The sequence below is a fragment of the Megascapheus bottae genome, chromosome 11, assembly GCF_031878675.1.
Source record: "Megascapheus bottae isolate mThoBot1 chromosome 11, mThoBot2.hap1, whole genome shotgun sequence".
Classification (NCBI taxonomy): domain Eukaryota; kingdom Metazoa; phylum Chordata; class Mammalia; order Rodentia; family Geomyidae; genus Megascapheus; species Megascapheus bottae.
The window spans coordinates 63,801,301-63,828,832 of NC_143519.1; the positions used below are offsets into that span (position 1 = coordinate 63,801,301).

Here is a 27,532-nt window from a genome sequence, read left to right on the forward strand (position 1 = left end):
TTGAAGGGTTAACAATATATTTTTAATATTTCTTATATTTGTAACAACATAAAAATAGGTATATATTCTTTATGCTTAAAGTTTTCATACAATAATAAAGGCAAAAACATTTAAAAATTAAATTAAAAACAAAAATATGAACCAGCAAAACGCAAATAATCACTTTAATTTTCTTATATAATAAATGAAGTTGTTTTGCTCAAATAGAAAAGTTTGCTCAAACAAAATAAACAAGTATTTGGCTTAATAGCAAAAAGCTGTAATTTCAGACCCCATTCTGTTTATGAACATAGTATTAACTAATTCTATTAAAATGGCAACTCTCAAACATCCATTGTTTTTCTTTTCTTTTTTTAAAGAGCCAAGACCAAAACTTGTAACTTGGTGCCTGCCACTTTTGCTCACTTATTGGCATGCTACTGAGCCATGCCTCCAATCCCACAAAATCAATTTTTAGAAGCTTCCAACTGACCTTTTTTAAGGTTGAGAAAATAAAAAATTGGCTTTACTAAAATCTGCAACAACAACTATTGAGTTATTTTGTATTTGGAACAAGAACATTGTTTAGTATTTATTTGTTACTAGACTTATTGCTTATAGCTGTTGCAAGTTACAACATAAAGGTTGACTTACCATGCAGATTTTTTCTGAGTAATGTAAGTCAATGTCATCTCAAAAACATCCTGAGACTTTATGTGTACAAAAGTACCACACCATCACTTTTTTCATTTTCACATAATCTGTGTTCTCCACTTTCATCGCTTTTATTATTTTCCAATTCAGATTTTAGTTTTGAATATTTAACACTATTGATTATGTGCATCTCGCTTTCTTCATGTTTGCTAAGAATATGTGATAAATGTTGCCAATCTTTGCACCCATTCTCATTTTTCAATTGATTTTTTCCTTCCCCAAAGAGTTTGCAATACAGACAAAATACAGAATCTTTTGAGGCTGAATAAAGTAACCAGGATCTAGTGGTTTTCTCACCACTTGGAAGAATTCTTGTATAGTAAGTTTCTGAAAACTTTCTCCCTGTATTGTCTTTTGGAAAGTTAAAATTTCTTACTTGAGGTGGCTCATTTTCAATAAGAGCATCTCTTTGTTTAATGTCCAAAACTCGGGGCCATGTACCTGGATCTGCAGAAAGCACAACTGGTATAATGGGGTCTTCAGATTCTTTGTTTTCCAGTTGCTCTTGAAATTCATCAGCTATGGGTGACATGGAAGGTAAATTCACATTTTGTTCATTCAGTAGTATATCTGGACTACATTCTACAGAAACATGTGGCTCTGAAGCCTTTTCCTTTTTTTCTGGTATATCATTCATTTTTTCTAAAAGTACATTTGATGATCCAAGGAATTTTGTTTCATTTTCCTCTGTAATAGCATTCCTTTTTCTGGTTTCTGGTGCTGAAAATGCTTTTGATTTTGTTTCCAATATCTAAGAAGAAACAGGAGAATTATAACATGACCCAGCAATTCTACTCCAATTTATTCTACTCAGAATAAATTTAGGATGAACAAGTTAGCTTGCGTAGTACAGTGTTTGCCTACCAAGGGCGAAACTTGAATTAATATAAACACTGATCAAAAACAAATAAACAACAAAAAATACAAAACATGTTTCACATATATGTTTAAAATGTTTTGAAATATATGTTCACACACAAAAAAGTATGGAAATAACAAATGAAGAACTGACAAATCTTGAAAACAGTAGGAGGTATGAAAGAGGATAATGACAAAGAATGACATGCTTGCATTTGTGTTAAAATGTCCAGAATAGGGCCGGGAATTTGGCCTAGTGGTTAAAGTGCTTGCCTAGCATGCATGAAGACCCGGGCTCGATTCCTTGGTACCACATACATAGAAAAAAGCCAGAAGTGGTGCTGAGGCTCAAGTGGTAGAGCTCTAGCCTTGAGAAAGTCCAAGGACAGTGCTCAGGCCCTGAGCTCAAGCCCAGGACTGGCCAAAAAAAAAAAAAAAAAAAAAATGTCCAGAATAGGCAAATATATAAGGAGAAAAGGTAGATGCTTGGGACTTTTGGAAGAAGAAAGGATGGAAATAAGCTGGGCACCAGTGGCTCCTGCCCGTAATTTTAGCTACTCAGGAGGCTAAGAGCTGATGACCAAGGTTTGAAGCCAGCCAGGCAAGAAAGTCTATGAGATACTTTTATCTACAATAAACAAAAAGGCCAGAAGTGGTTCAAGTAATAAAGCTCTATCCTTGAGCAAAAAGCTCAAGGTCCCGAGTTCAAGCCCCAGGATCAGCATCAAAACAAAATAAATAAAAGTGATGGAAATGACTACTAACAAAACAAGAGGGTTCTATTGGGGTAAGTAAACACATTCTGAAATTGTTAAATTGGAGATTGTGATATACATCTACATGTATATACATATATACACATATTAGTTATGTATATAATACCTCAATATAAGATAATACATATATATGTATTATATACCTCAATATAATTTTTATTTAGTTGAGCACCTGTGGCTCATGCCTGGAATCCAAGCTACTCAGAAGGCTGAGATCTGAGGATTACAATTTGAAGCTAACCAGGACAGGAAAAGTCCAATTCATCACCAAAAAGCCAGAAGCATAGCTGTGATTCAAGTTGAACAGAGTTGCCTTGACTAAAACAGCTCAAGGACAAAGCTCAACTGTGAGTTCAAGTCCTAGCACTTGTTCACACACACACACACACAATCATTTAGACTATGTACAGTGTCTCACAGCTCCTTTGAAGGTGGAGATTGGGAAAGAAGTTCCCATTTAAACAAAAAAGTTGGGCATGGTTATGCATACTTATCTCATCTACACAAGCGGTATAAACTGGAGTATCACAGTCTTGGCAGCAAAGGCAAAAAATACAGAACTATGGGGCTAGGATTTTGGTCTAGTGGTAGTGTTTGCCTAGCATGCATGAAGACCTAGGTTCGATTCCTCAGTACCACATAAATAGAAAAGGCCAAAATTGATGCTGGGGCCAAGTGGCAGAGCTCTAGCCTTGAGAAAGCCCAAGAACAGTGCTTTAGGCCCTGAGTTCAAGCCCAAAAACTGGCAAAGAAAGAAAGAAAGAAAAGGAAAGAAGAAAGAAACTAGATGAAATAGCATCTTTTGAATTTTTACCTGGGATGGCCTCCAACGACAATCTTTCCAATCTTGCCTCTTGAGTAGTTAGGATTATAGCCATGAACCACTGGTACCTCGCTTTTTTCTTTTTTTGAACAGGGAGAAGGGAGTACTAGGGTTTGAACCCAGGGCCTTATGTTTGCTAGGAATGTTAGGTAGTAAAGCTATAGCCCCTAGTATTTTGCACATGCCCGACAAGTTATCAAAAACAAACAAACAAAAAATTTTTTTGCCAGTCCTGGGGCTTTAACTCAGGGTCTGGGCTTTCGTAAGGCTAGAGCTCTTACCACTAAGCCACGGAACCACCTCCGGCTTTTTCTTTTTTCTTTTTTGCCAGTCCTGGGCTTGAGCTCAGGGCCTGAGCACTGTCCTTAGACTTTCTCAAGGTTAAAGCTCTACCACTTGAGCCTCAGCACCACCACAAATTTTCAATAATACAGTGTTTACCTGAATCAACTCAATGACAGAATAAAATGTAATTAAAATTTAAAGATAAGCATAATTAATGTAAGCCAACAGAACAAATCTATGTTGTTGATCATTAAATCATATTAAATCATATTAAAAAGAATTACCTGTTTATAGTCATTAACACAAGTTTGACAGCAAAATCTCTTCTGCTGGCCTCCAATCAGGATGCTGTTTCCAGTATTTTTACTGGGCAAGTATTCTCCACACTGTTCACAGCAGTTCATTATTAGACCATTGGCCAATCGATACTCATTAAAGCAATGGTTACTGCACAGTTTATGTGTTACATTATTAACACTGACTTCATGACGAACCTTAAAAAAACAAACAAACCCAACAAATGTTAGGTAAAATATATGAAGTTTTCAAAAAATTAAGTGTAGTATCTTCTTTATTTAATAAAAATATATGAACCAGATTAATACAATAGGCAAAGTAATGAATAGTTTTGGCAAAACATACAAAGAAACAAAAAAAAGTATATTCAAGAAAATATTGTTTTTCTTTTTCTTTTTTTGCTAGTCCTAGGGATTGAACTCAAGGTCTGAGCACTCTCCCTGAGCTGCTTTTTTTTTTTTTTTTTTTGCCAGTCCTGGGCTTGAGCTCAGGGCCTGAGTACTGTCCTTGGACTTTCTCAAGGCTAGAGCTCTACCACTTGAGCCTTAGCACCACTTCCGGCTTCTTTTCTATGTATGTGGCACCGAGGAATCGAACCTGGGTCTTCATGCATGCTAGGCAAGCACTTTAACCACTAGGCCAAACTCCCGGCCCCTGAGCTGCTTTTACTCAAAGTTAACACTTAAGCCACAGAGCTACTTCTGGCTTTTTGTTTTATTTTAAATATTTTATTAACATTGACTTTTTTAATATCATATTACAAATGTCAAGTTTAAACAAATAAATGTTCAAGAATCGGATCTCTATATGCAAAGATTGGCACATAAGAACAAATCAAAATTAAGCTGAGAGTTTGTATGTCATAGATAATCTATATAACATTATGTCTACAGAGTATATGTCACACACACACACACACACATTATATATATATATATTTTTTTTGCCAGTCCCAGGGCTTGAACTCAGAACCTGAGCACTGTCCTTGGGCTTTCTCAAGGATAGAACTCTACCCCTTGAGCCATAGCACAACTTTTAGCTTTTTCTGTGTATGTGGTACCAAGGAATGGAACCCAGGGCTTCATGCATAGTAGGCAAGCACTCTACCACTAAGCCACTCTCCCAGCTCACCATCATATATTTTTGCCTATGTAGTTATATTTATTTGTTATATGATACTAAGGAATCAAACCCAAGGCTTCATACATGTTAAATAAGCACTCTACCACTAAGCTACATGTCCAGCCCAAGTTGTTTTTTCATATTTCAATTTAATGTGTTTGTTGGCTGTTACTAGGACTCGGAATTTGGGCCCCACACACACCTTGCTTGCTCACAGCTTGTGTTCTACCACTTGAACCATGCCATGAATCTAACATTTTGCTGGTTAACTAGGCCAGTCTCACAGACTTTTCTGCCTGGGATGGCTTCAATTGCAACTGCAATCTTTTTATTTTTTTTGGGGGGGGGGTTGTGGAGGGTGGGGACATATACCCGTCCATATGTGTGTGGGGAAGCTTGAAGTCAGAGCCTGGGCACTGCTCCTGAACATTTCATTCAAGGCTAGTATTCTACCACTTTGAGCCATAGGTCTACTACTAATTAGAGATAAGTCTCAAACTTTCCTGTATGGACTGCCTTTGAACCATAATGCTCAGATCAGATCTTTGAAGAAGCTAGGATTACAGGCATGAGCAAGCAGTGCCTGGCACAAATGTAATCTTTTAGATAACAGTCTCCTGAAATAACTAGGTATGAGAGAGCCAGAGGTACCCAGTTTCTTTTTTAAAAATCAAGGTTTATAGAGAAGCAATAAACAACAAATAATTTAATATTTGGTTGTTGCTGTCCATCATAGTGCTTGAACGTAGGGTTTGGACACTGTCCTTGAGCTCTGCACACTACCACTTTGAACCACAGCTCTACTTTGGGTTTTCTGATAGTTAATTAGAGGTTAAGTCTTACAGACTTTCCTGCCAGGTCTGGCCTTGAACTGCAATCCTCAGATCTCAGCCTCCTGAGTAGCCATGATTATAGGTATGAGTCACTAGTACTCAAGATAAAGTTTATTGCCCTATAACTCTGTGAGAAGAACTAAAGGGAAAAGTATCTATGTTATCAATAAAGGTGGTTCTCAATGTGTAATTAAGATAAACTAATTTTAGCTTCCAAAGGAAATGTTAAGGCAAGGACTATCTAAATGCATGTTTCTTCCTCATCCAGCAACTGGACAATGTAATACCACTTGTAGTTAAATGAACAACACATATTCACTCTGCTTGTTCTACATGCTTTCACACTAGGATAATCTGCTGCTTTGTTCACATCAAGTTACATTTTTGTTTTATTAATATAAACTCCTGCCTTATTTATACTTGCAATCAATTTCTCTGAGTGTACTTTCTATACTTTGACTCTCTTGCCTAGACTGGCCCCAAATCGTAATCTGTATCTAAAGTAGTAGGGATGCATCATTTCATTTGCTTTGAAGTAGCCATTCTACTTGGAATATTAGTATGATTTAGCATATCCTTATTTGTCCTTTTCACATCATTATGTACAACTAGGATATGTGTTTTATGTAGATGGAAGCACTTAAAAAAGAAATTACCGGAGTCTTAAACTCCCATTTCCTGCTGTGGAACAGGAAATGTTCTCCTTTTCCATTTCTTTCTACTTTAACTTCATTTTACTAAAATATATCCTTCCTAAAACTTTGAAAACCAATTTGAAGTATCTGTTAATCTAAATAATTTAGATATAAAAATCCAGACCTCTCCTAATTTACTACAGATTATACATCTTGACTTAATATAAATTCCTTTTCGAATATTCTGGTTGTCTTCATAGGGACACAAAGGTGTGTTATAAAATTGTTGGGAGGATCTGCTTGATTCTACTGGAAGAACAGTAGCTTTCTTTGTAGGTGTATCTCTGAAACACAAGGAAAAGACATACAATTTAGAAAAAAAAGCACTTCAGTAAATAATATTTATATAAACATTAGTTTACATTTTTCTTTTATTCAATTCCCTTTTACTCAATCCTAGAAAACAGCTGTAACTTTTGGACATAGCAAAGGGCACTTAACAGAACTAAGGTTCAAGAAAAAAAAAAAGACAAAGGCAAAGGCAAAGTCTCTGCCAAGATTAACACTTTTTAGTGTGTGTTGCGATATTTGGTCTTGAACTCAAAAGCCTTAGCTTTTGCACTCAAGGCTACTGTTCTAGCATTGAAGCCATAGTCCCACAGCTGGCCTTTTGATGGATAACAGGGGATAAAGAGTCTCAGACTTTCCTGCCTAAATGCCAGCTTTGAATCAGAATCCTCAGATCTCAACATCCTGAGCAGCTAGGATTACAGGTATACCTGACACCTGGCTTGAAAACATCCTTAAAACAATTCCACTCATGAATCTTCAAGCTCACATTGATATTCAGATCATTAATACTGCCAGTATTCATTTAAGTAAAAAAAACACTGAAAAGTACTGCTTACTTTTTATATATTATGTTCCGTGTCCTTCGAGTACGTCTACGAGAGAAAGAAGAAAGGCAGGTGGTACAACAAAAGAGGTGAGGAGATCCTTTCCGTTGATAAGCTGTCTGTCCCTTCTGTAAAGGCTCTTTGCAGTTTGCACAAGTGATTTTAGCTGGTTTAAGCTGCTGTTGGGCTGTAGTCTGGAAATTCTGCTTAGGAAGTAAGGCCACTGGCGATAACGAATCCATTCCTGGTTGTTTCTGATTTCGAGGAAATGATGCTGACTGAGAAATCCAAGAATCTTAAAAAATTAAGCATATGAGAAAAAGTCACAAATTCACATTGGAAATATGTTTAAGGTTTTAAAATTTTAAGAATCTAGTGACAAGGCAGCCAATCAGTCATACAATCAAAGCCCTGGGGCCTGAACATAGGGCCTGGGCACTGGCCCTGAACTTTTTTTTTTTTGCCAGTCCTGAGCCTTGAACTCAGGGCCTGAGCTCTGTCCTTGGGCTTTTTCTCTCAAGGACAGAGCTCTACCACTTGAGCCACAGCACTATTTCTGGCTTTTTTCTATGTATGTGGTACCGAGGAATCAAACCTGGGTCTTCATGTATGCTACGCAAGCACTCTACCACTAGGCCAAAGGCCGAGCCCTCCCTCCTTGAGCTTCTTTTGCTCAAGGCTAGCACTCTACCACATAAGCCACAGTTCTACTCTGGCTTTTTCTGTTTATGTGGTACTGAAGAATAGAGTCCAAGGCTTCATGAATGCTAGGCAAGCACTATACCACTAAGCCACATTCTAAGCCCTAATTTTTTTAAAAATAGTTATTTTAAAAGGTGATGTATAGAGGGGTTATAGTTACCTAAGTCAGATATGTTTGTTTTTTGAGACAGCACTTCACTGTGAAATTTAGGCTGGCCCAGTTTCCTTAGTGCTGGGATTATAGACATAAACTGCAACACTCAACCTCTTTTTGTTGTAGTGCTGAACTGTATGCATTGCCAGGTAGCACTCTATTACTTAGCTACAATCTAGCCTGGTGTGTCCTAGTTTTCATAGGTATAAATTATAATTATGTCTAATTTACTAGTGTTATAGGTAATAAATAAGATAATGCAAATATGGACCTGGAGTGTGGCCTAGTGGTAGAACGCTTGCCTAGCACATCCTGGGTTTGATTCCTTGGTACCACATACACAGAAAAAGCCAGAAGTGGTGCTGTGGCTAAAGTGATAGAGTGCTAACTTGAGATAACTCAAGGACAGCGAGTGCCCAGGCCTTGATTTCAGCCCGAGGACTGGCAAAAAAAAAAAAAAAAGATAGCAGAGAATTATGTGGCAGACAGGACATATTCAAAACATTACTTTTTTTCTAACAGGAAAATAATTGTACGTTTATAAAATGAAGCAAAGGATAATGTAAGAAGGTAACTATAGTGAAAGCAAGGCTGTCTAAAACACTTGAGAAAAACAGTAAGTAGCTTATATATGCTATCTAGTCACTTAATTAGCATTATGAAAAATGTAAAACAAGGATGTTGGAAAATTTTTTAATATATAGGATCCATATATACACCAACTGACAATACTATTTTAATGCTCTGCCTTATCACTTCTTTCCACATCTTCATTACTCTAAAACACCAATTCTTTTGTGTATTTCAAGAAAACTGTACCCATTATTATACTTTCATTCAAAATGCTTTAGACAAGCAGACTTTAATAGCTCACAATTTGTAACTCTAGTTAATTTACTCAGGAGGCTAGGATCTGAAGATTATAGTTCAAAGTCAGTTGGGACAGGAAAGTCTATGAGGTTTTTATCTCCAATTAACCATCAAAAAGCTGGAAGTGGTGCTGTGGCTCAAGTGCTAAAGTACCTGCTTTGAGCAAAAACGTCAAAAGAAGGCATGAGACCCCGTAGGTTCAAGGCCTAGTATTGGCACGAAAAATAAATTAACATGGTCTGGGATGCTGCTCAATGGCAAAGCACTTATGTAGTATTATCTTATGTATTGCCTATTAACAATAGTAAATTAGACATAATTGTAATTTACACCTAAGAAAAATGAGGACACAGCAGGCTGATAGTATAGCTTAGTGGTAGAGTGCTTACCTAACAATATACACAGCTTAGCAAAAACAAGTTAGAAGTTAGGGTTTTTTAATTTTTTTCCAGTCCTGGGCTTGAGCTCAGGGCCTGAGCACTGTCCTTGGGCTTTTTCAAGGCTAGACGGAGCTCTACCAGTTGAGTCACAGCGCCACTTCTGGCTTTGTCTATGTATATGGTACTGAGGAATCGAACCTGGGTCTTCATGCATGCTAGGCAAGCACTCTATCACTAGGCCAAACTCCCAGCCCAGATATTAGGGTTTATACCCACAATCCCAGCACTGAGCTCCTGGGTTTGATCCCCAGGACTAAAAAAGAAAAAGCCAAAAAATAAGAGTATAATATAAAGTATTAATGCTATCAACACTAAAAACGGGGCAGCATATTCACTTCCAAGTGTCATCCATTATTTCTAATTTGTCAGATTTTCAAATACTTTTTTTATTTTGCCTGTCCTGGGGCTTGAGCTCAGGGCCTGGGTATTATCCTTAGCCACTTTTTGCTCAAGGCTAGTACTCTGCCACTTGAGCCACAACAGCCCTTCCTACTTTTTCTTTTTTTTTTATTGTTGGTATAATGTATAGAGGGGTTACAGTTACATTTATCAGGTAGTAGATGCATTACTTCTCACACACTGATACCCCTTCTCATGATCTTGTCCCTATTTCTCTTTCCCCACCCCCTAACTTCCTGGTTTTTCTGAGTATATGGTACCAAGAAATCAAACCCAGGGCTTCATGCATACTAGGGAAGCGCTCTACCACTAGGCTACGCTCCTGGCCTTCAAATTCGTTATACAGTTTAAATCAAATCAGAATGAACAAAAGGTATTCTTTTATTTTTAAGAATGACAGATCAGGGAGCAGGGAGTTTGGCCTAGTAGTAGAGTGCTTGCCTAGTATGCATAGACCCAAGTTAGATTCCTCGGTACAGCATACATAGAAAAAAGCTGAAAAGTGGTATAGTGGGTCAAGTGGTAGACTGCTAGCCTTAAGAAAGCTCAAGGACAATGTTCAGGCCCTGAGTTTAAGCCCCAGAATTAGAAAAAAAAAAAAAAAGTATTTTAAATTTCTTTAAAAAAGTGTATTTGGGGCAAGATGTCAGCAGCTCATGCATGTAATCATGGCTATTCAGGAGGCTGAGGTCTGAGGATCTAAGCCAGCCTGGGCTGGAAAGTTCATGAGACTCCTATCTCCAATAAGCTTCCAAAAAAGTTGGAAGTGAAGCTGTGACTCAAGTGTAGAGTACTAGTTTTCAAGGAAAGAAGCTTAGGGACAGCACCTGGTAGACCTGGAGTTCAAGCCCCTGGATTGGACTACACATACAAAAATGTATTTGATTTTCTTCATGTGACTTGCCTATATCATCAGACCATTAGTTATATGTTATTTAAAAATACTTAGGTAGCCGGGTGTGGTGGCTCATGCCTGTAATCCTAGCTACTCAGGAGGCTGAGATCTGAGGATCAAGGTGTTAAGCCAGCCAGGGCACAAAAGAACCTGAGACTCTCTCTCTTTTTTTTTTTTATTTCAAAGTCATTGTCAGTTCTTTTTTTTCATATATTTTTAAAAATTGTAATGAATAGAGGGGTTAGTTATATTCGCCAGATAGAAGGTGTATTACTTCACACACATCGATACCCCATTGTCCCCATTTCCCTTCCCTACCCCCTGAACCTGAGACTCCTATCTCCAATCTTTAGAAAACGGGAAATGGCTTGGCTCAAGGATAGGAAGGTAGCCTAGCCTTGAGCTGAAGAGCCCAGGCCAAGATCAAGCCCCATTCCCACCAAAAAAAAAAAACAAAACAAAACAACAAAAAAAACTTGGGTACTAGATTCCTGTTTCTGGCCCTTTTTAAAAAGTTTTTCAGGTAAAACATTTTGGGCTTTTTCAGGTTCTGAGATGGAAAAGCAATCTTGATTCCAGCCTCTCTGGGATTAACAGCTATGTGTCAACATGCTTGGCCTCAAATTAATTCTAATGTGCTTTTTTGGAAGTATAAATGAGAGTATATTGGATCTATAAAACTAGCCAGATTACATTAACTATTTGGTGACTTCAGAGAATTATTTTGAAACACTTTATGTATAGAGTAAAAACAACTTTTTTTGAAGATGTATTACATTTGGTTTTAACCAAGTGCGGTAAAGAAATGGGTAAAAATCAAAAGGAAAGCTGGGTGTTGGTGGCTACCAGGTGTTAGTTGGTATTTCCCACAAACAGCACCAACTGCCAACTGCAAAACATTGGATTTTTCTGTTGTTGTTGTGAGTTTTTTTGGTAATACTGTGGGTTTGAATGCAGGGCTTTATGGTTGTTAGGCAGGTGATCTACCACTTAGCCAATGCTTCCAGTTTTGTGGTAAGCTTTTCCCTAGGGCTGGTCTGGATCATAGTATTCTTATTTATACTTTCTGCCAGAGATGGTACGACAGATGTGTGTCATTTATTTCTAGCTTTGTATTCTGGTGAGATGCCAGAGCCAGCTTCAAACCTAGATCCCTAGCCAGGTGAGGTAGCTCTCACCTGTAATACTAGCTACTCAGGAGGCTGAGATCTGAGGGTCATAGTTCAAAAGCCAGCCCGGGCCCTAAAGATTGAGACTCTTGTCTCTAATTAACCACTAGAAAACTGGAAGTTGGGCTGTGGCTCAAAAACCTAGATCCTGCTGATCTATGCCTCTGGATATATAGGATTAAAGGAATCAGCCAGTCACTGCTGTCTGGCTTGTTTTCCTTTTTAAATAAAAATTTAAGGGGCCAGGAGTTTGGCCTAGTGGTAGAGTGCTTGCCTAGCAAGCATGAAGACTGGGGTTTGATTCCTTGGTACGACATACATAGAAAAAAGGTGGAAGTGGTATTGAGGCTCAAGTGGTAAGAGCTCTAGCCTTGAGAAAGTCCAAGGACAGTGCTCAGGCCCTGAGCTCAAGCCCAGTACTGGCAAAAATAAATAAATAAATAAATAAAAAATAAATGAAATAATATAATTTTAAGCAGAGGAAAGAAATAATATAGTAATATTTTGAGATGTCTGCTGTTAAATGTTAGTTAATAAGATACAGCAAAATTATCCACACTTAATTTATAACCTTTCTCAAAGCTAGACAGAGCTCTTCCAGTTGAGCCACAGCGCCACTTCTGGCTTTGTCTATGTATGCGGTACTGAGGAATCGAACCCAGGTCTTCATGCATGCTAGGCAAGCACTCTACCACTAGGCCCAACTCCCAGCCCGTGCCTTGGTTTTTGAAGGCAGATTTTTTTAAAATACAACTGGCACGAATGTGGAACTAATTGAGAACTTCTCCACATAAGCTGAGCTCTACAATGTACAAATAGGAAGTTAATTTTTTTTTTTTTTGAAGCCGGGCACTAGTGGATCATGCTTGTAAGTCTTAGCTATCCAGGAAGCTGGGATCTGAAGATTATGGTTTGAAACTAGTCTAGACAGAAAAGTCTGTGAGGTTTATCTCCCACTAACCACTAAAAAGCCAGAAATGGAGCCATGGTTTAAGTGGTAGAATGCTGGCCTTGAGCAAAAATGCTTAGGAACAGCTAAGCCTCAGGACAGGCCAAAAAAAAAAAAATAAGTAAACTGGGTGCTGGTGACTCATACCTAGCTACTCAAGAGCCTGAGATCTGAGGATTGCAATTCAAAGCCAGCCCAGAAAGTTCCCATGAGACTCTTATTGCCAATAAATGACTAAAAAATGCTGGGAGGATCATCAGGAGTATAGTCTAGTGGTAGAGTGTTTGCCTTGCATGCACAAAGCCCTGGGTTTGATTCCTTGGTACCACATACATAGAAAAAGCTGGACGTGGTGCTGTGGCTTAAGTAGCAGAGCGCCAGCCTTTAGCAAAAAGTGTCTAAGGACAGTGCCTAGGCCCTGAGTTCAAGCCCTGAAACCAGTGGGGGGAGAGGGTTGAGGAAAAAAGGATGTGTGAGGCCAAAATATTTTCATAATAACACAATGATTTATTTGCCCCACGACTGGCAAAAAAAAAAAAAAAAAATGCCAGGAGTAGCTGGATGTGGTGGTTCACGCCTGTAATCCTAGCTACTAAGATCTGAGGATCGGAGTTCAAAGCCATCCTGGGCACTAAACAATGTGAGACTCTTATCTCCAATTAATCAACAGAAAATGAGAAGTGAGGCTGTAGCTCAGGGATAGCCAGCGTCCAGGTCCAGAGTTCAAGCCCCATGACCAACCAAAAAAAAAAAAAAAAATGCTGGGAGTAGTGCTGTCACTCATGTGGTAGAGTGCTAGCCTTGAGCACAGAGGCTCAGGGACAGCACCCAGGCCCTGTATTCAAGCCCCGAAACCAGTGGGGGGGAGGGGGGTGTGAGGAAAAAAGCATATGTGAGGCCAAAATATTTTCATAATAACACAATGATTTATTTAGTTTTCACTGTGTTGGTGACAGCACAAAAAGGTAATCTGGGGAAGTGGCACTGTGGCACTGTAGTAGAATGCTAGCCTTGAAATGAAGAGCTCAGGGACAGTGCCCAAGCCCAGAATTCAAACCTCACAACTAACAACAACAACAACAAAACGTGTGTGTGTGTGTGTGTGTGTGTGTGTTTATTAGTACCTGGGAGCCTGGAGTGTGGCTTAATGGTAGAATGCTCGCCTGCATGCACAAAGCCCTGGGGTTCAATTTCTCGGAACTACATGTTCAGAAAAAGCTGCAAGTGGTGCTGGAGCTCAAGTTCAAGCCTCATGACTGGCAGAAAAAAAGAAAGGTAACCTGGGCAGTGAACTCAAATTGTTCTAACATATGAGATGAAGCCGAAGTGTCACCTTTACTACTGGATGTTTCTCAAATATCAACTACAAAATAATTCTGAGGCTAACTACTCAGCATTAACCCTAGACACAGCAGGTTCTGATTAACTGGCATTAAATCAGAGAGATTCTCAAGACCTCCCACCCTTGCCAAAATTTAATAATGTGTTAGAAGAACCGTATAACTAAGAAAGCTCTATATTACAGTATGATTACAAAAGATAAATCAAGAACAGTCAAATGAAGAGCTGGGCAAGATCTTAGAAGGGTTCCAAACGCAGGCTAGCTCTGTAGAATGAGACAGCATCATCTTCTTGGTATATTAATATGTCCAACAATTAAGAGGACACACAGATCTTTTATGCCTAGACTTTTCCAGGGTTTCATTTCATAGGCATGACTGATGGTATCAGTGGCCGCATGACTGAATTAAATCATGTCAATTCTCTCCCCATAAATTTGAGCTACCAGCTAGTCATCACATATGTTCAAGGGGCTAAGACATTTCTAATACTTAGAAAATTCTAAGGATGTGGCAGATTGTTCCTCTGAGGAACCAAGAACAAAGGCAATTTATATGTACTGAGGAATACCTTCTTGTCTTTTCTTTAGGGAGGAATAGGGTTTCAACATAGGAACTTGAGATTGCTCAGGAAACACAAATTCATGCCTCTTATTTCAGGCCTTTGCTGGTTAATTGAAGATGGGAGTACTATGGACTTTTCTATCCAGGATGGCTCCAAGCTGCAATCTCTGAATCATTTTTTTTTTTTTTTTTTTTTTTTTTGCCAGTCCTGGGGACTGAACTCAGGGCCAGAGCACTGTCCTTGGGCTTTCCTTAAGGCTAGTGGTCTACCACTTGTGTCACAGCACCACTTCTGGCTTTCTACCAAAGAATCAAACCCGGTCTTTGTGCATGCTAGGCAAATACTCTACCATAAGGCCAAACTCATCGCCCTCTGAATCACATTTTTTAAATAGCCTCCTGAGTAGCTAGGATTACAGATATAAGCCAGCAGCACCCATTTTTTTTTTTTTTTTTTGCCAGTCCTAGGCTTGAGCTCAGGGTCTGAGCTTAAGACTTTCTCAAGGCTAGAGCTCTACCACTTGAGCCTCAGCACCACATTCAGCTTTTTTCTATGTACATGGTACCAAGGAATTGAACCTGGGTCTTCATGCATGCTAGGCAAGCACTCTACCACTCACCAAACTCCCGGCCCAAGCACCCAATTTTTTACTTCATTTCTACTGGAGGTTGAACTTTATAATAGTAGGCAAGTGCTCTAACAAGAACTACCTTCTTAGCTCAAAGTAGTAAAAATGATTTTACTCAATTTTGGCCTTTTCTGACTTCTTACTTCTTTTTTTTCTGCCAGAACTGGAGCTTGAATCCCAGGTCTTGGGCTTTCACTCGGCATTTTTGCCCAGAACTCAAGCCCCATGACCAGAAAAATAAAAATAAATAAATAAATGTTCAAGGACAGCACCCAGTTCAAGCCCTAGGACCTACCCAACACCATTAAAAAAAAAAAAAGTAAAAGAAATGTATGTAGTACTTGATCAGGAAGAAATAATTTTATCACTAATGTGTAAAGAGTTAAAACTTTTTCCTATGTAAAACTTGAAGTCATTGTATTTTTTGTTAATCATAAGTTTTGTAAATCAGAATGGCCTGTGTAAGTGAATGAAAAAATGATTATGTACGTAATTACTCAATCTTAATCAAGGAAAAAAACTAAAAATAAAAAGGTCAAATTCCAAACTTAACAAATTAAAATTCAATATTAATATTACATTTTGTTTTCAGTTCATGATTCATGAGTCTACTCTGATTCATTTGTTATCACTTCATATAAACCAAATTGGGTAAGTAAACAACCTCAGATCAAATATATTAAGTAAATATACTGCAAATTAATTCCTCAAGAGTATAAATACACTGGAAGTGGTGGCTCATGCCTGAAATCTTAGCTACTCAGAGATTGAGATCTGAGGATTATGGTTCAGATTTAACATGAGCAAGGAAGTTCATGAGACTCTTATGTCCAATTGAGCCGCAAAAAGCTAGATGTGGAACTGTGATATAGCACTAGCCTTGAGCATGATTAAGGGGCAGTGTCAGGCACTGAATTCAAGCTCTAGTACCAATATACACACGCACAAAAATAAATGAAATAGATATGAGTACTAAAAAGAAGAGCGAGCTATAAATTTGCTTAAGGTAGAAGTGAAATAGTATCGTTTACTGCTTACCAGGATTATGATGAGTTGTAAATCTTCCATTCTGAAGCACATCTCCTGCGATATTCATTCTACCAGGATTAAAAGGTCTTACTCCAGTCTTGGTCTGTGAAGTTAAAGATGGGGTGTATGTTTGTACATTAACACCAAAATTACTTGACTGAAGTCCTTTAGCGATATCTCCCAAGTGATGTCATATGTGTAATCATTAAGTTCATTATCTTGCCCAGCATTCAGGGCTTACACCTGTTTCTAAGGTTGTAACATTAATAATATATATTTCAGAGTCAATTCTGAAGTGAAAACACTATTACCCATTTCTGCATTTACCTTACTTCTTGACAGACTGGAAGTGGAGAAATCCAAATCTCTGACACTAGTTTTAGTTCCTGGAAGTTCCCATTCAGTAAAAGTAGAACAATTTTTGTCCTGCCCCTCATCTGTTTCTATGTCTTCTTCATCATCAATAACAATTGTGTCACATATATTTCCCTTCTGAAGAGGTAAATCTCTTGAGGAAGGCAGACTTATAGAATAGTTTCCTTCTGGTTTCTCATGTTTTGATGATGCCAATATAAAGTTTCTTTGATCAGCTATTCCTGGAGCAGAAACTGGAGGGTGTATAGATTCAATAAAAACAACATCATCATCATCTTCCACTGAAGTATTTATAGATCTATTGACTAAAGGACTAGTTGGATGACCAAATGAATTTCTTATGTCCATGATACCAGCTGCCATGGCTGTATCCTCTAATAAATCAGCAGACTGATCAGTCAATTCTAATCCTCCCACTGAATGCTTATCCATACCAAAGAATCTGTAAAAGAGAGAAAGGAAGAAGTTTTACTATACTTTTTTTTTCCATCTTACTGCATTGAAACAGCATTCGTAAAATTTAAAACCCTTGGTGGTTTGTAGCCAGGTACCAATACCTTTCTTGCCAGGAGGCTAATATCTGGAGCATTAAGGTTCAAAGCCGGCCTTGCAGAAAAATCCCTAGACTCCTTTCAAAACAACCATAAGGTGGGGTTGGGGGCAGGTGGGGAAGAATAATAGAAGGGATGACATTGATCAAAACACATTTTACTCATAAATGGACACCCTGAATTGAAACTCCTTTGTATAACTACTTACAGATAATAAACAGGTGCCAAGAGCGGCACACCTGTAATCCAGCTACTCAGGAGACTGAGATCTGAGGATCAAGGTTCAAAGCCAGCACGGGCACAAAAAGACCTGAGACTCTTATCTCCAATTAACTTCTAGAATAGGAAGTGGGGCTTGGTTCCCTTGAGTCTTGAGCTGGTAGCCAAGAGCTGAAGAGCTCAGAGACAACACCCAGGCCCAGGGGTAGTTTAGTAGCCTTGAGCTTCAAGAGCTCAGGGACAGTGCCCAGGCCAGAGTTCAAGCCCCATAACCCACCAAAAAAAAAAAAAAGATAATAAACAAAAAACCAAACAACCAAAAAACCAAAAATAACTATAAAAAAGCAAGTCTAAGCTAGGTAGAGTGGCTCACAGTCACTACTTGGGGGTCAAAGATCTGAGGGTCCAGGTTCAAAAGCCATGAAATTAGTGTGTGTGTATTCCTCTGGCTTCTATTTAGGGCCTGGGCACTGTCCCTGAGCTTTTTGGCTTGAGTCAGTACTCTTATCTCTGGAGCCACAGCTTTACTTCCAGATATTTTTTGGAGATAAGTATCTCAAGAGATTTTCCTGTCCCAAGATAATTTCCTTTTCTGGTCATGGGGCTTGAACTCAGGGCCTAAGCACTATCGTTGGGCTTTTCTCAAGGCTAACATTCTGCCACTTGAGCCACAGCACCTCTTCCAGCTTTTTTCTATGTATGTAGCACCAATGAATCGAACCCAGGTCTTCATACATGCTAGGCAAGCACTCTTACCACTACACCAAACTCCCAGTCCCTACCCCAAGATAATTTTGAGCCTTGATCCTTAGATCTCAGCCTATTGAGTAGCTAGGATTACAGGTGTGAACCATTGGTACCTGGTATATTCATGAGATTCTTCTCTCCACTTAAACTGCAAAAAAATGTAAGTGGACCTGTGGCTCAAATAGTAGAGAGAGCTAGATTTGAGCAAAAATGCTCAAGGCCCTGAGTTCAAGCTCAAGGACTGGTAGAAACAAAAAGGCCTGCAGGCAAGGCACATGTAATAGAGCTCAAACTGAGTGAACACAAAGCTGAGTTCAAACCCATGTACCGTGCTTAAAACAAACCAACCTTCATTTTTCTTTCTTTCTTGACAGTACTGGGGCTTGAAAAGTTGGGATCCTGAGCTCTCTTGTCTTGTTCACTTATTCTCACATACCCCCATTTTCTGACCACCCCCACTTCTTTTGCTAGAACTCTACACTTGAGCCACAACTCCACTTCTGGCTTTTTTTTGGTGCTCAATTGTTAATTATTGCACAGATAGACATGAGCCACAGGCACCTGGCAGTAACCAAACTTGTGTGGTTTCTTATCTAAACTATCAAGAAAATGGCTATAATACCATAATAAGATCCACATTTTAAAAAGTGGAGAGAGGGAACTGGCATTTTTCTTTTCCATTAGCTACTTACATATTTACTTGCTGTGCAATGATGACAAGTGATTAATATCTCCATACAATAGGTTTTACTTTGGGGGTCTTTTTATTTTTACTGAAGTTTGAATTTAGAGCCTTATGTTTGCCAGGCAGGTGCTCTTACCATCAGCCCTTTTTAGTGTTCAGTATTTTTGAGATAAGGTCTTGCTTCCTATTTAAGCATTGTGTAGTGACTACGTGGTCAATGCTACCTCCCCTTTCTTTGAAGAGAAGGAATCTTGGGTCCATTTCCATCCAAGCTGGTCTTGAACTGTGTCCTACCAATCTCAACCTACCAGGACCTCCCTATTTTTATCATCTTTTTTTTTGTTTTTTTGAGATAGTTTCCCTATATAATCCAGCTGACCATGCCTAAGTGATGGTATTACAAGTATGTACCCACAGGCCCAGCAACTTTTAGTCTTTTTTTTATTGTAATGCGGGTATTGAGAATTGTATAAAAGGCTTTATATTCTTCCTTATGAGCCACACCTCCACTTCTAGCTTTTTTTTCTGGCTAACTGGAGCTAAGAATCTCAGATTTTTTTTATTTGGGGCTGGCTTTGAGATACTCAGATCTCAACCTCCTACAATTAGGATTATAGGTGTGAGCCATCAGTGCCCAGCTATAACTTTTATTCTTAATATTTGCTCTGTGTGTGTGTGTGTATAAACTTACCTGCTTACCTAAGTAAGCATTATTGTTTCTACTTTACTGACAAGGAAACTAAAATTATAAGGTAAGTAACCTGCCCAGGTGTCCAATATTAGAAAGGTTAAGAGTCAGGATTCAAGCATCCAAGAAATCTAACTCTAGAAGCTATCTCACAGACACTGTATATATGTGACTAATGTAGAACACGATGTATAAAAATCACTTATCTTGGTCGGGAGTGTGGCCTAGTGGTAGAGTGCTTGCATAGCATGCACAAAGTCCTGGGTTCAATTCCTTGGTACCACATACACTGAAAAAGCCAGAAGTGGTGCTGTCGCTCAAGCACTAGCCTTGAGAAAGGACAAGGCCCAGCCCCTGAGTTCAAGCCCCAGGACTGGGAAAAAACAAACAAAACAAAAGACACACAAAAAAACATTCATCTTTTGTTAATAAGAGTAAATTAAATCAAATACATTCTAATAAGGCTTTTTCTTTTTTTGCTAGTCCGGGTTTTGAACTCAGAGCCTGAGCACTATCCTTCGGCTTTCTCAAGGCTAGAGCTCTACCACTTGAGCCACAGCACCACTTCTGGCTATTTTCTATGTATATGATACCAAGGAAACGAACCTAGGTCTTCATGCATGCTAGGCGAGCACTCTACCAGTAGGCCAAACTCCCGGCCTAATAATGCTATTTCAAAGATAAATAGCAAGGGTTAGGAGTCAGGCAAGTGTTTCAACTATAATCTTAGCGACTTGGGCAAAAGAGATCAGTATGAACATAGAAGTTTATGAGACTATATTTAAACCAAAGAGTGAGTACAGTGATGCACACCTTTTATCCTAACTATGGGGGAAGAACATTCAGAGTACAATTCAAACTGACAAGGAAAAAAAATCACAAATAGGAGGGTCACAATCCAGTTAAGCCCAGGCAAGAACCAACCTGAAAATAATGAATAAAAGGGCTAGAGGCAATTAAGCACCAAGTCTTGAGTTCAATTCTTGGGTATCTACCTCAAAACAGTTGGGAAGGTGACATTGGTATATTTAGGTCAGCAGTAAGATTGCTACACATTGTGAGATTCTTACATCCTCAGCAACACACACAAGAATAGGTACAGTGATATTGGGTAGTGACTGAATAATTACATGGGAGGCTGACATATGAGGATTTCAAGTTCAAGCCCTCCTACATCACACTATAATTCAACAAAATAAAAATTGGATAGGGTGCTGGCGGCTCATGCCTGTAATCCCAGCTATGCAAGAACCTGAAATCCAAGAATTACAGTTCAATGGCAGTTAGGGCATGAGATGCTTACCAGCAATCGAAAACTGCTAAAACTAGACATTATGTTGAAAACGAAGTTCACAACTTGTGGGTGGTAACGGGAGGGAAAAACTGGGAGAAGATCAGGGAAGGGGTGACATTGTCTAAACCATATTGACTTTTTATGTAATTGTAATCACTGTGCATCACCTTTCTACTAACAATAAAAAAAAAAAACCAAAAAAATTAGCCAGGCACCAGTGGCTCACACCTGTAATCCTACTCAGGAGGCTGAGATCTGAGGATTGAGGTTCAAATCCAGCCCAGGCACAAAAGTCCTTGAGACTCTTTTTTTGGGGGGGGCCAGTTCTGGGCTTGAGCTCAGAGATTGAGCCCTGTCCTTGGCTTTCTCAAGGCTAGAGTTCTACCACTTGAGCCTTGAGCCTCAGCACCACTTCTGGCTTCTTTCTATGTATGTGGTACCGAGGAATCAAACCCGGGTCTTTGTGCATGCTAGGCAAGCACTCTACCACTAGGCCAAAATCCCAGCCCCAGTCCTTGAGACTCTTATCTCCAAGTAACCACTCCAACCAGAAGTGGCATTGTGGCTCAAGTGAAGAGCTCAGGAACAGCACCTAGGCCCAGAGTTCAAGCCCCAGGACCAAAAAAAAAAAAAAAAAGGAAAAAGGAAAATAAAAATTAAAAACTAAAAGCTGGACACTGGTGGCTCACGCCTATAATCCTAGCTACTCAGGAGGCTGAGAGCTAAGGACTGTGGTTTGAAGCCAGCCCAAGCACTAAAGTCCATGAGACTCTTATCTCTTTTTTTTTTTTTGCCAGTCCTGGGCTTGAGCTCAGGGTCTGAACACTGTCCTTGAACTTTATCAAGGTTAGAGTCTACCACTTGAGCCTCAGCACCACTTCCAGCTTTTTTCTATGTATGTGGTACCAAGGAATCGAACCCGGGGCTTCGTGCATGCTAGGCAAGCACTTTAACCACTAGGCCAAACTCCCAGTCCCAAGAGACTCTTATCTCTAATTAACTACCAGCTAACCGAGTGGTGCTGTGGTTCAAGTGGTAGAGTGCCAGCATTGAGCTGAAGAGCCCCATGATCGGCAAAAAGAAAAAAAGAAAAAACTAAAAAGGCTGAAAGTAGAGCTCAAATGGTAGACCGTTCAGCCTAAAGTAAAAGAAGCCTCTAAAGCTTGGGTACTGGTCGTTCATGCCTATAATCCTAGCTACTCAGGAGGCTGAGATCTGAGAATAGTCATTCAAAATTAGCCCTGGCAGGAAAGACTATGAAACTATTATCTCCAACTAACCACCAAAGAACTGAAAGAGGTGCTGTAGCTCAAAGTTCTAGCCTTGAGCAAAAAAAGTTCAGGGACAATACCCCGAACTTGAGATCAAGCACCAGGACTACCCCTCTCCCCTCTCTGCCCGCCCCCCACAAAGAAAACAATAAGTCTTAAGAGACAGCACCCAAGTTCTGAGTTCAAGCCCCAGGGCTGGCAAAAAAAAAAAAAAAGAAATTCTCTTATAACCATTAGTAGTCATTCCCCTCTCCCTCTGCCTCCTCTTCCTCCTCTTTTTTTTTTTTTTTTTTTTTTTTTTTTTTGCCAGTCCTGGGGTTTGAATTCAGGTCCTGAGCACTGTCCTTGGACTTTCTCAAGGCTAGAGCTCTACCACTTGAGCCACAGCACCACTTCCTACTTTTTTTTTTTAATGTATATGGTACCAAGGAATTGAACCCTGGTCTTCATGCATGCTAGGCAAGCACTCTACCACTAGGCCAAACTCCTGGCCCCTCCCATCCTCTTCTGACCCTACAAAAAACAATAATCTGATTTCTCTCTGTGTTTTTACCTATTAAACAAGAAAATGAAGATGAGAGCTGAAGATCCCAGTCAGGCTGGGTAGACAAAGCTGATAAATTCTTATCTTGACTTAAGCAGCAAATTCCCAGAAGTGGCAGTATGGCTCAAGTATAGAGCATTAGCCTTGAGCAAAAAAGCTGAGAAAGACAGATCAGGGCCCTGAGTTGAAACTGAAAAACCGAAGTACCAGCACCTGCCTCCCCACCAGCAAAGAGAAGGGGAAGAGTGCAGAGCAAGCCCTTAAGTCTTCAAAAATTAAAAAAAAAAAAATGTAAACAGCTTACACACTTAAATGTCATTTTGTGTACAATTCAGGAATCAATTAATTATCTTGAAGATCATAAAAGTTGACTATTTCTGGGCAGGGAGTGTAGCCTAGTGGTAGAGTGTTTGCCTAGCATGAGGTCCTGGGTTTAATTCCTTGTATCACATACACAGAAAAAGCCAGAAGTACCATGGCTCTAGGGTAGCGTGCTAGCCATGAAAAAACTCAAGGACAGTGCCTAGGCCGAGTTCATGCCCCAGGACTGGCAAAAAAAAAAAAAAAAAAAAACCCAAACAGTGCTTATATTAAACATATTTAGCATTTAATTGAATTAGTAGTAAATGAAATTTATATTAAAAAAAAAAAAAAACACCAGGGCTGGGACTATGCCTTAGTAGTAGATTGCTTGCCCAGCATGCATGAAACCATGGGTTTGATAACTTGGTACGACATACATAGAAAAAGCTGGAAGTAGCGCTGTGGCTCAAGTAGCAGAGTGCTAGCCTTGAGCAAAAGAAGCTCAGGGACAATGCCCAGGTCCTGAGTTCAAGCCCCAGGACTGGCAAAAAAAGATCAAAGAACCAGGTACAGTGGCTCACACCTGTAATCTTAGCTACTCAGAAGGCTGAGATCTGAGTGCTGGCCTAGAGTACACCAAGTCCCTGGTTCAATTTCTGGTGAGGCCTAGTGGTAGAGTGCTGGCCTAGAGTGCACGAAGTCCTGGGTTCGATTTCTCGGCACCAGATACACAGTAAAAGCTGGAAGTGGTATTGGCTCAAGGGGTAGAGTTCTAGCCTTGAGGAAGCCCAGATATAGTGCCCAGGCCCTGAAGGTCAGGTCCCAGGCCTGAAACAAAAACAAACACTCAAGAGTGGCCAGCCCCTGCGTTCAAGCCCTGAGGCCAGCACACATACACACAAAAAACTATATATCAAGTGCCTTAGTTTAAAGAAGCATGCCTGGGAAAACTTCAAGAAAATAAAATGCAAGGATGAAGTGAATTTCAGTTGTAAACATTCACAGGATCCTGAACTGAATCCCCTGGATGTAGTGAGTTAACAAACGGGAAAAAAGAAAATATAGTTTACACTTTACAGTAATAAAGGCAAAAAAAAATCCACTAAACATAGTGGAGTATGAGAAGTAGTGGTCAACTAGAATAGTGCTATAGTTTGAGATACCACTACCTGGAAAATTGCTAGGATATCTAAATTATAGTCTTCCTCAAATATAAGGCATGGAAATTAATGAACAGAAACCTCTTTTCTCAACCTTAAAACAGGTAATTCTGTGGTTTTCACTTATATGCTTATTCATTTACTATTGTGTGTGTGTTTTGCCAATCCTGGGGCTTGAAATCCAGGCATTGTCCTTGAGCTTTTATAAGGGTAGCACTCTACCACTAGAGCCATAACTTTTTCTGTGTATGTGGTGCCAAGGAATTGAACCCAGGGCCTTGTGCATGCTAAGGAAGCACTCTTCCACTAGGCTACATTCCTAAAAGCCTGTGTGTGTGTGTGTGAGCGCGCATGCACACACACGCACACACATGCGCTTACACTAGAGCTCAGGTTATGGCCCCTGTCCCTTAATCTTCTTCACTCTACCATTTGAGCTATAGATCCACTTTTCTAGCCTTTTCTTTTTTTCTGGAGACAACAGTCACATACACTTTTTGCTCAGCTGCCAGGATGCTCAGATTTCATAAGTAGTGAGGATTACAGGCATCAGACACCAGCCCCTGCTTACTGCTTGCTTGCTAGGCTGTAACTTGAAGCAAAGCCCTCAGACTTTTAACATTTTATATTTCTGAATAACCTGTCCATAATTCTGCCATAGAAATACCTTGAATTTTGATCATCCTAGCTATACTTCACTTGTAGTTATGATTACCAGAGCACCTCACTATTTCTCATTAGAAGGGGTTGATCTTCAGCTCAGAGTAGCTGAGATGCGGTCCTGGGATGCAATGACAGGCTTATCATGATTTTTTTTTCTTTCATTCTTTCGCCAGTCCTGGGGCTTGAACTCAGGGCCTGGGCAGTGTCCTTGAGCTTTCTCAAGACTAGGGCTGTACCATTTGAACCACAGCACTACTTCTGGCCTTTTCTGTGTATGTGGTACCGAGGAATCGAAGCCAGGACCTCATGCATGCTAGGCAAGCACTCTAGCACTAGTCCACAGTCCTGGCTCCATTTTCTTTTTTTTTTTTTTTGCCAGTCCTGGGCTTGAGCTCAGGGCCTGAGCACTGTCCTTGGACTTTCTGAAGGCTAGAGCTCTACCACTTGAGACTCAGCACCACTTCCGGCTTTTTTTCTATGTATGTGGTACCGAAGAATCGAACCCGGGTCTTCATGCATGCTAGGCAAGCACTTAAACCACTAGGCCAAACTCCCGGCCCCTCCATTTTCTTTTTTAATTATATATTTGAACTTTGAAAAAAACTTCTTTTCATTGAATTCAGTGCTATTTTGGAACTCTAAAAAGTAGTAGTGATTTAAGGAAAGCACTGGTGGCTCATGCCCATAATCCTAGCTCTCAGAGGGTTCCAAGACAGCACAGGCAAGAAAATTTGTGAGACTCATTTCCAATTAACTAACAAAAAGCTGTGTGGAGTTGTGGTTCAAGTGACAGAGCACAAGCTTTGAACAAACAAACTTAGAAACAGTGCCCAGGCCCTCACTTCAAGCTCCAGGATGACAAACAAGAAAAAAAAGAAAAAGGAAGGAAGGAAGAAAGGGAAGGAGGGAGAGAGAGTGGTGATTTTTAGTGCCAATATGTACTCTCAGTTCCTTCTGAGGGGTATCCTGATTTGACTGTGGGTATGTAAGCACTCAAGCAATTATTCTTTGCCAAATATCACAGCTAAGAACACTCTATTATCACGTTTTAAACAGAGAATCAAGGTATGGTAACTCACAATGGAGAAGTTTTCCTCCTTAATTTTTGCCAGTGCTTCAACAGATGGAGATTCCTGACCCTAGAATAAGAGAAGACAAAAAATGATTTTGTAGCTGGGCATTCATGGCTTGTAATCTTAGTTATTCAAGATTATGGTTCAATGCCAGCTCAGGAAGACAAATCCATTAAACTTCAATTAACCACCAAAAAGCCAGAAGAGGAGGTGTAGTTACAATGGTAGAGAGCCTGCCTAGAGGGGAAAAGCCAAGTCAGAGCTAACATTAAAAAAAATAATAATAAGATTTTGTTATGAACACTTGGAGGCAGTAGCAGCTCAATTCCAGAGGAAGTGAAAAAGTGCCTGCGCTAATCTAGTTTCCCCTACCCCTAAATTGGCTAGACATGTGTTATATTTATACAAAAATATACATATATGAGTTGCAATAAGGAGACCAATTTGTTTTTCAAATTACCAAAACTGAGGGCAGATACGCCAAGCAGAGGCTAAGCCTGTTCCCAGGGGCGGTAAGGGAAGGGCAAATGCTGCTACGATGCCAACAAGGGATTCCTATTGCCTTCAAGATTTGCCCATCCAGCCCATCTCCACCACTAGAGCTCGGACACGTCAGTGGGGGCGGCTCACGTCATCGCCGGGCATAATTTGCCGCAAGCAGTTGCTCAGGGCCTGAGGTTTGTCCCTCGGCAGTCGGTGAATGACTCCTGATCCCGATCCGCCATTAGAAACCCGTTTTAAGTATTAGAAGCCACTCGTAACTGGAAGAGAGGCCAGGACGCGGAGAAGTCCTGGGCAACAGTCTCGACGCGAAGAACAAGGGGACTCCGGCTCGGGGAGCACAGCAGTAAATAAACTCAGCGACCAGAGCTGAAGCGCCCCCTCGGCCGTCTCCGTCCTCCCCAGCAGAGAAAGGAAAACACCCGACCACCTCCCCGCAACCCCCGAATTCCGCCTCACCCGCTCCCGTCGGCCGAGCCCGCACCCTGGCAACACTCGGGCCGCACTCGAAGACGCCCCTGACCTGGCGGGGCCCCGACACGCCGCGGCCACCGTAGGCCTCGCTGTGGGCTAAGTCCAGATCCGGGCGAGGCTAGGGAGGCTCCCCTCACCCGTCTCCTCCTCCCGAGGCTGCTACTCCCAGCCACCCCCACTCTCCTCGGGCCTGCACAGGAAGACAGTGGGACTAGCCTCACCCGGTTCTGGCGGCGGCTCGGCAGAATGAGCTTCCCCCTCCCCACCCCCTTCCACTACACTCACAACTCCGTTCAGTGCGGCGCCCGCTTTGCTCTGCTGAGAGGAGGTGGAAGACTTGTAGGGGCGGCTGTGCGGGCGAGCACAAACAAACCCCGCCTTCCGCACGCTCATTGGATGGAAGCAGAAGCGAGCGGCAACGCCTCGGGCCCACTCATTGGCTAGGCCAGCCTTCCTTCAGGAACCCCCTCCTCCGAGGGATCATCCACACGCCTGTCCGTCACATGCAGGCCACACCCCCAGCCCATCGGTTCTACTCCTCCAGCACCCTCCGCCGGCCTTCCGAAGCGCGGTGTCCTTTCCCCTCCTTTTCCCCGCCCAGCCGCCCATACCCGCCTGGTCGGTTG

General features: G+C 40.5%; 1 protein-coding gene across 1 annotated transcript; it reads right to left on the minus strand.

The window, feature by feature from the left end:
- Positions 1–27,274, minus strand: Zmym5 (zinc finger MYM-type containing 5). The gene is made up of 8 exons (XM_090342437.1): positions 27,192–27,274; positions 25,938–25,997; positions 16,686–17,175; positions 16,368–16,461; positions 7,231–7,513; positions 6,507–6,666; positions 3,720–3,929; positions 1–1,444 (listed from the first exon to the last, which is right to left on the minus strand). The coding sequence occupies exons 3-8, from the start codon at positions 17,163–17,165 to the stop codon at positions 692–694; spliced, it is 1,980 nt and encodes a 659-aa protein (XP_090198563.1). The 5' UTR covers positions 17,166–17,175; positions 25,938–25,997; positions 27,192–27,274; the 3' UTR covers positions 1–691.
- Positions 27,275–27,532: the final 258 nt, after the last annotated feature.

Bases quoted from the DNA above. Each gene is read 5' to 3' on its own strand.
- Zmym5 (XM_090342437.1), bottom strand. From the start codon at position 17,165: ATGGATAAGCATTCAGTGGGAGGATTAGAATTGACTGATCAGTCTGCT. The intron at 3,930-6,506 runs GTCTGGATTTTT...TGTTTTTTTAAG, and splicing joins TCTGTAGTAAATTAGGAGAG to GTTCGTCATGAAGTCAGTGT. The intron at 1,445-3,719 runs GTAATTCTTTTT...GTTTCTTCTTAG, and splicing joins GTGTTAATGACTATAAACAG to ATATTGGAAACAAAATCAAA.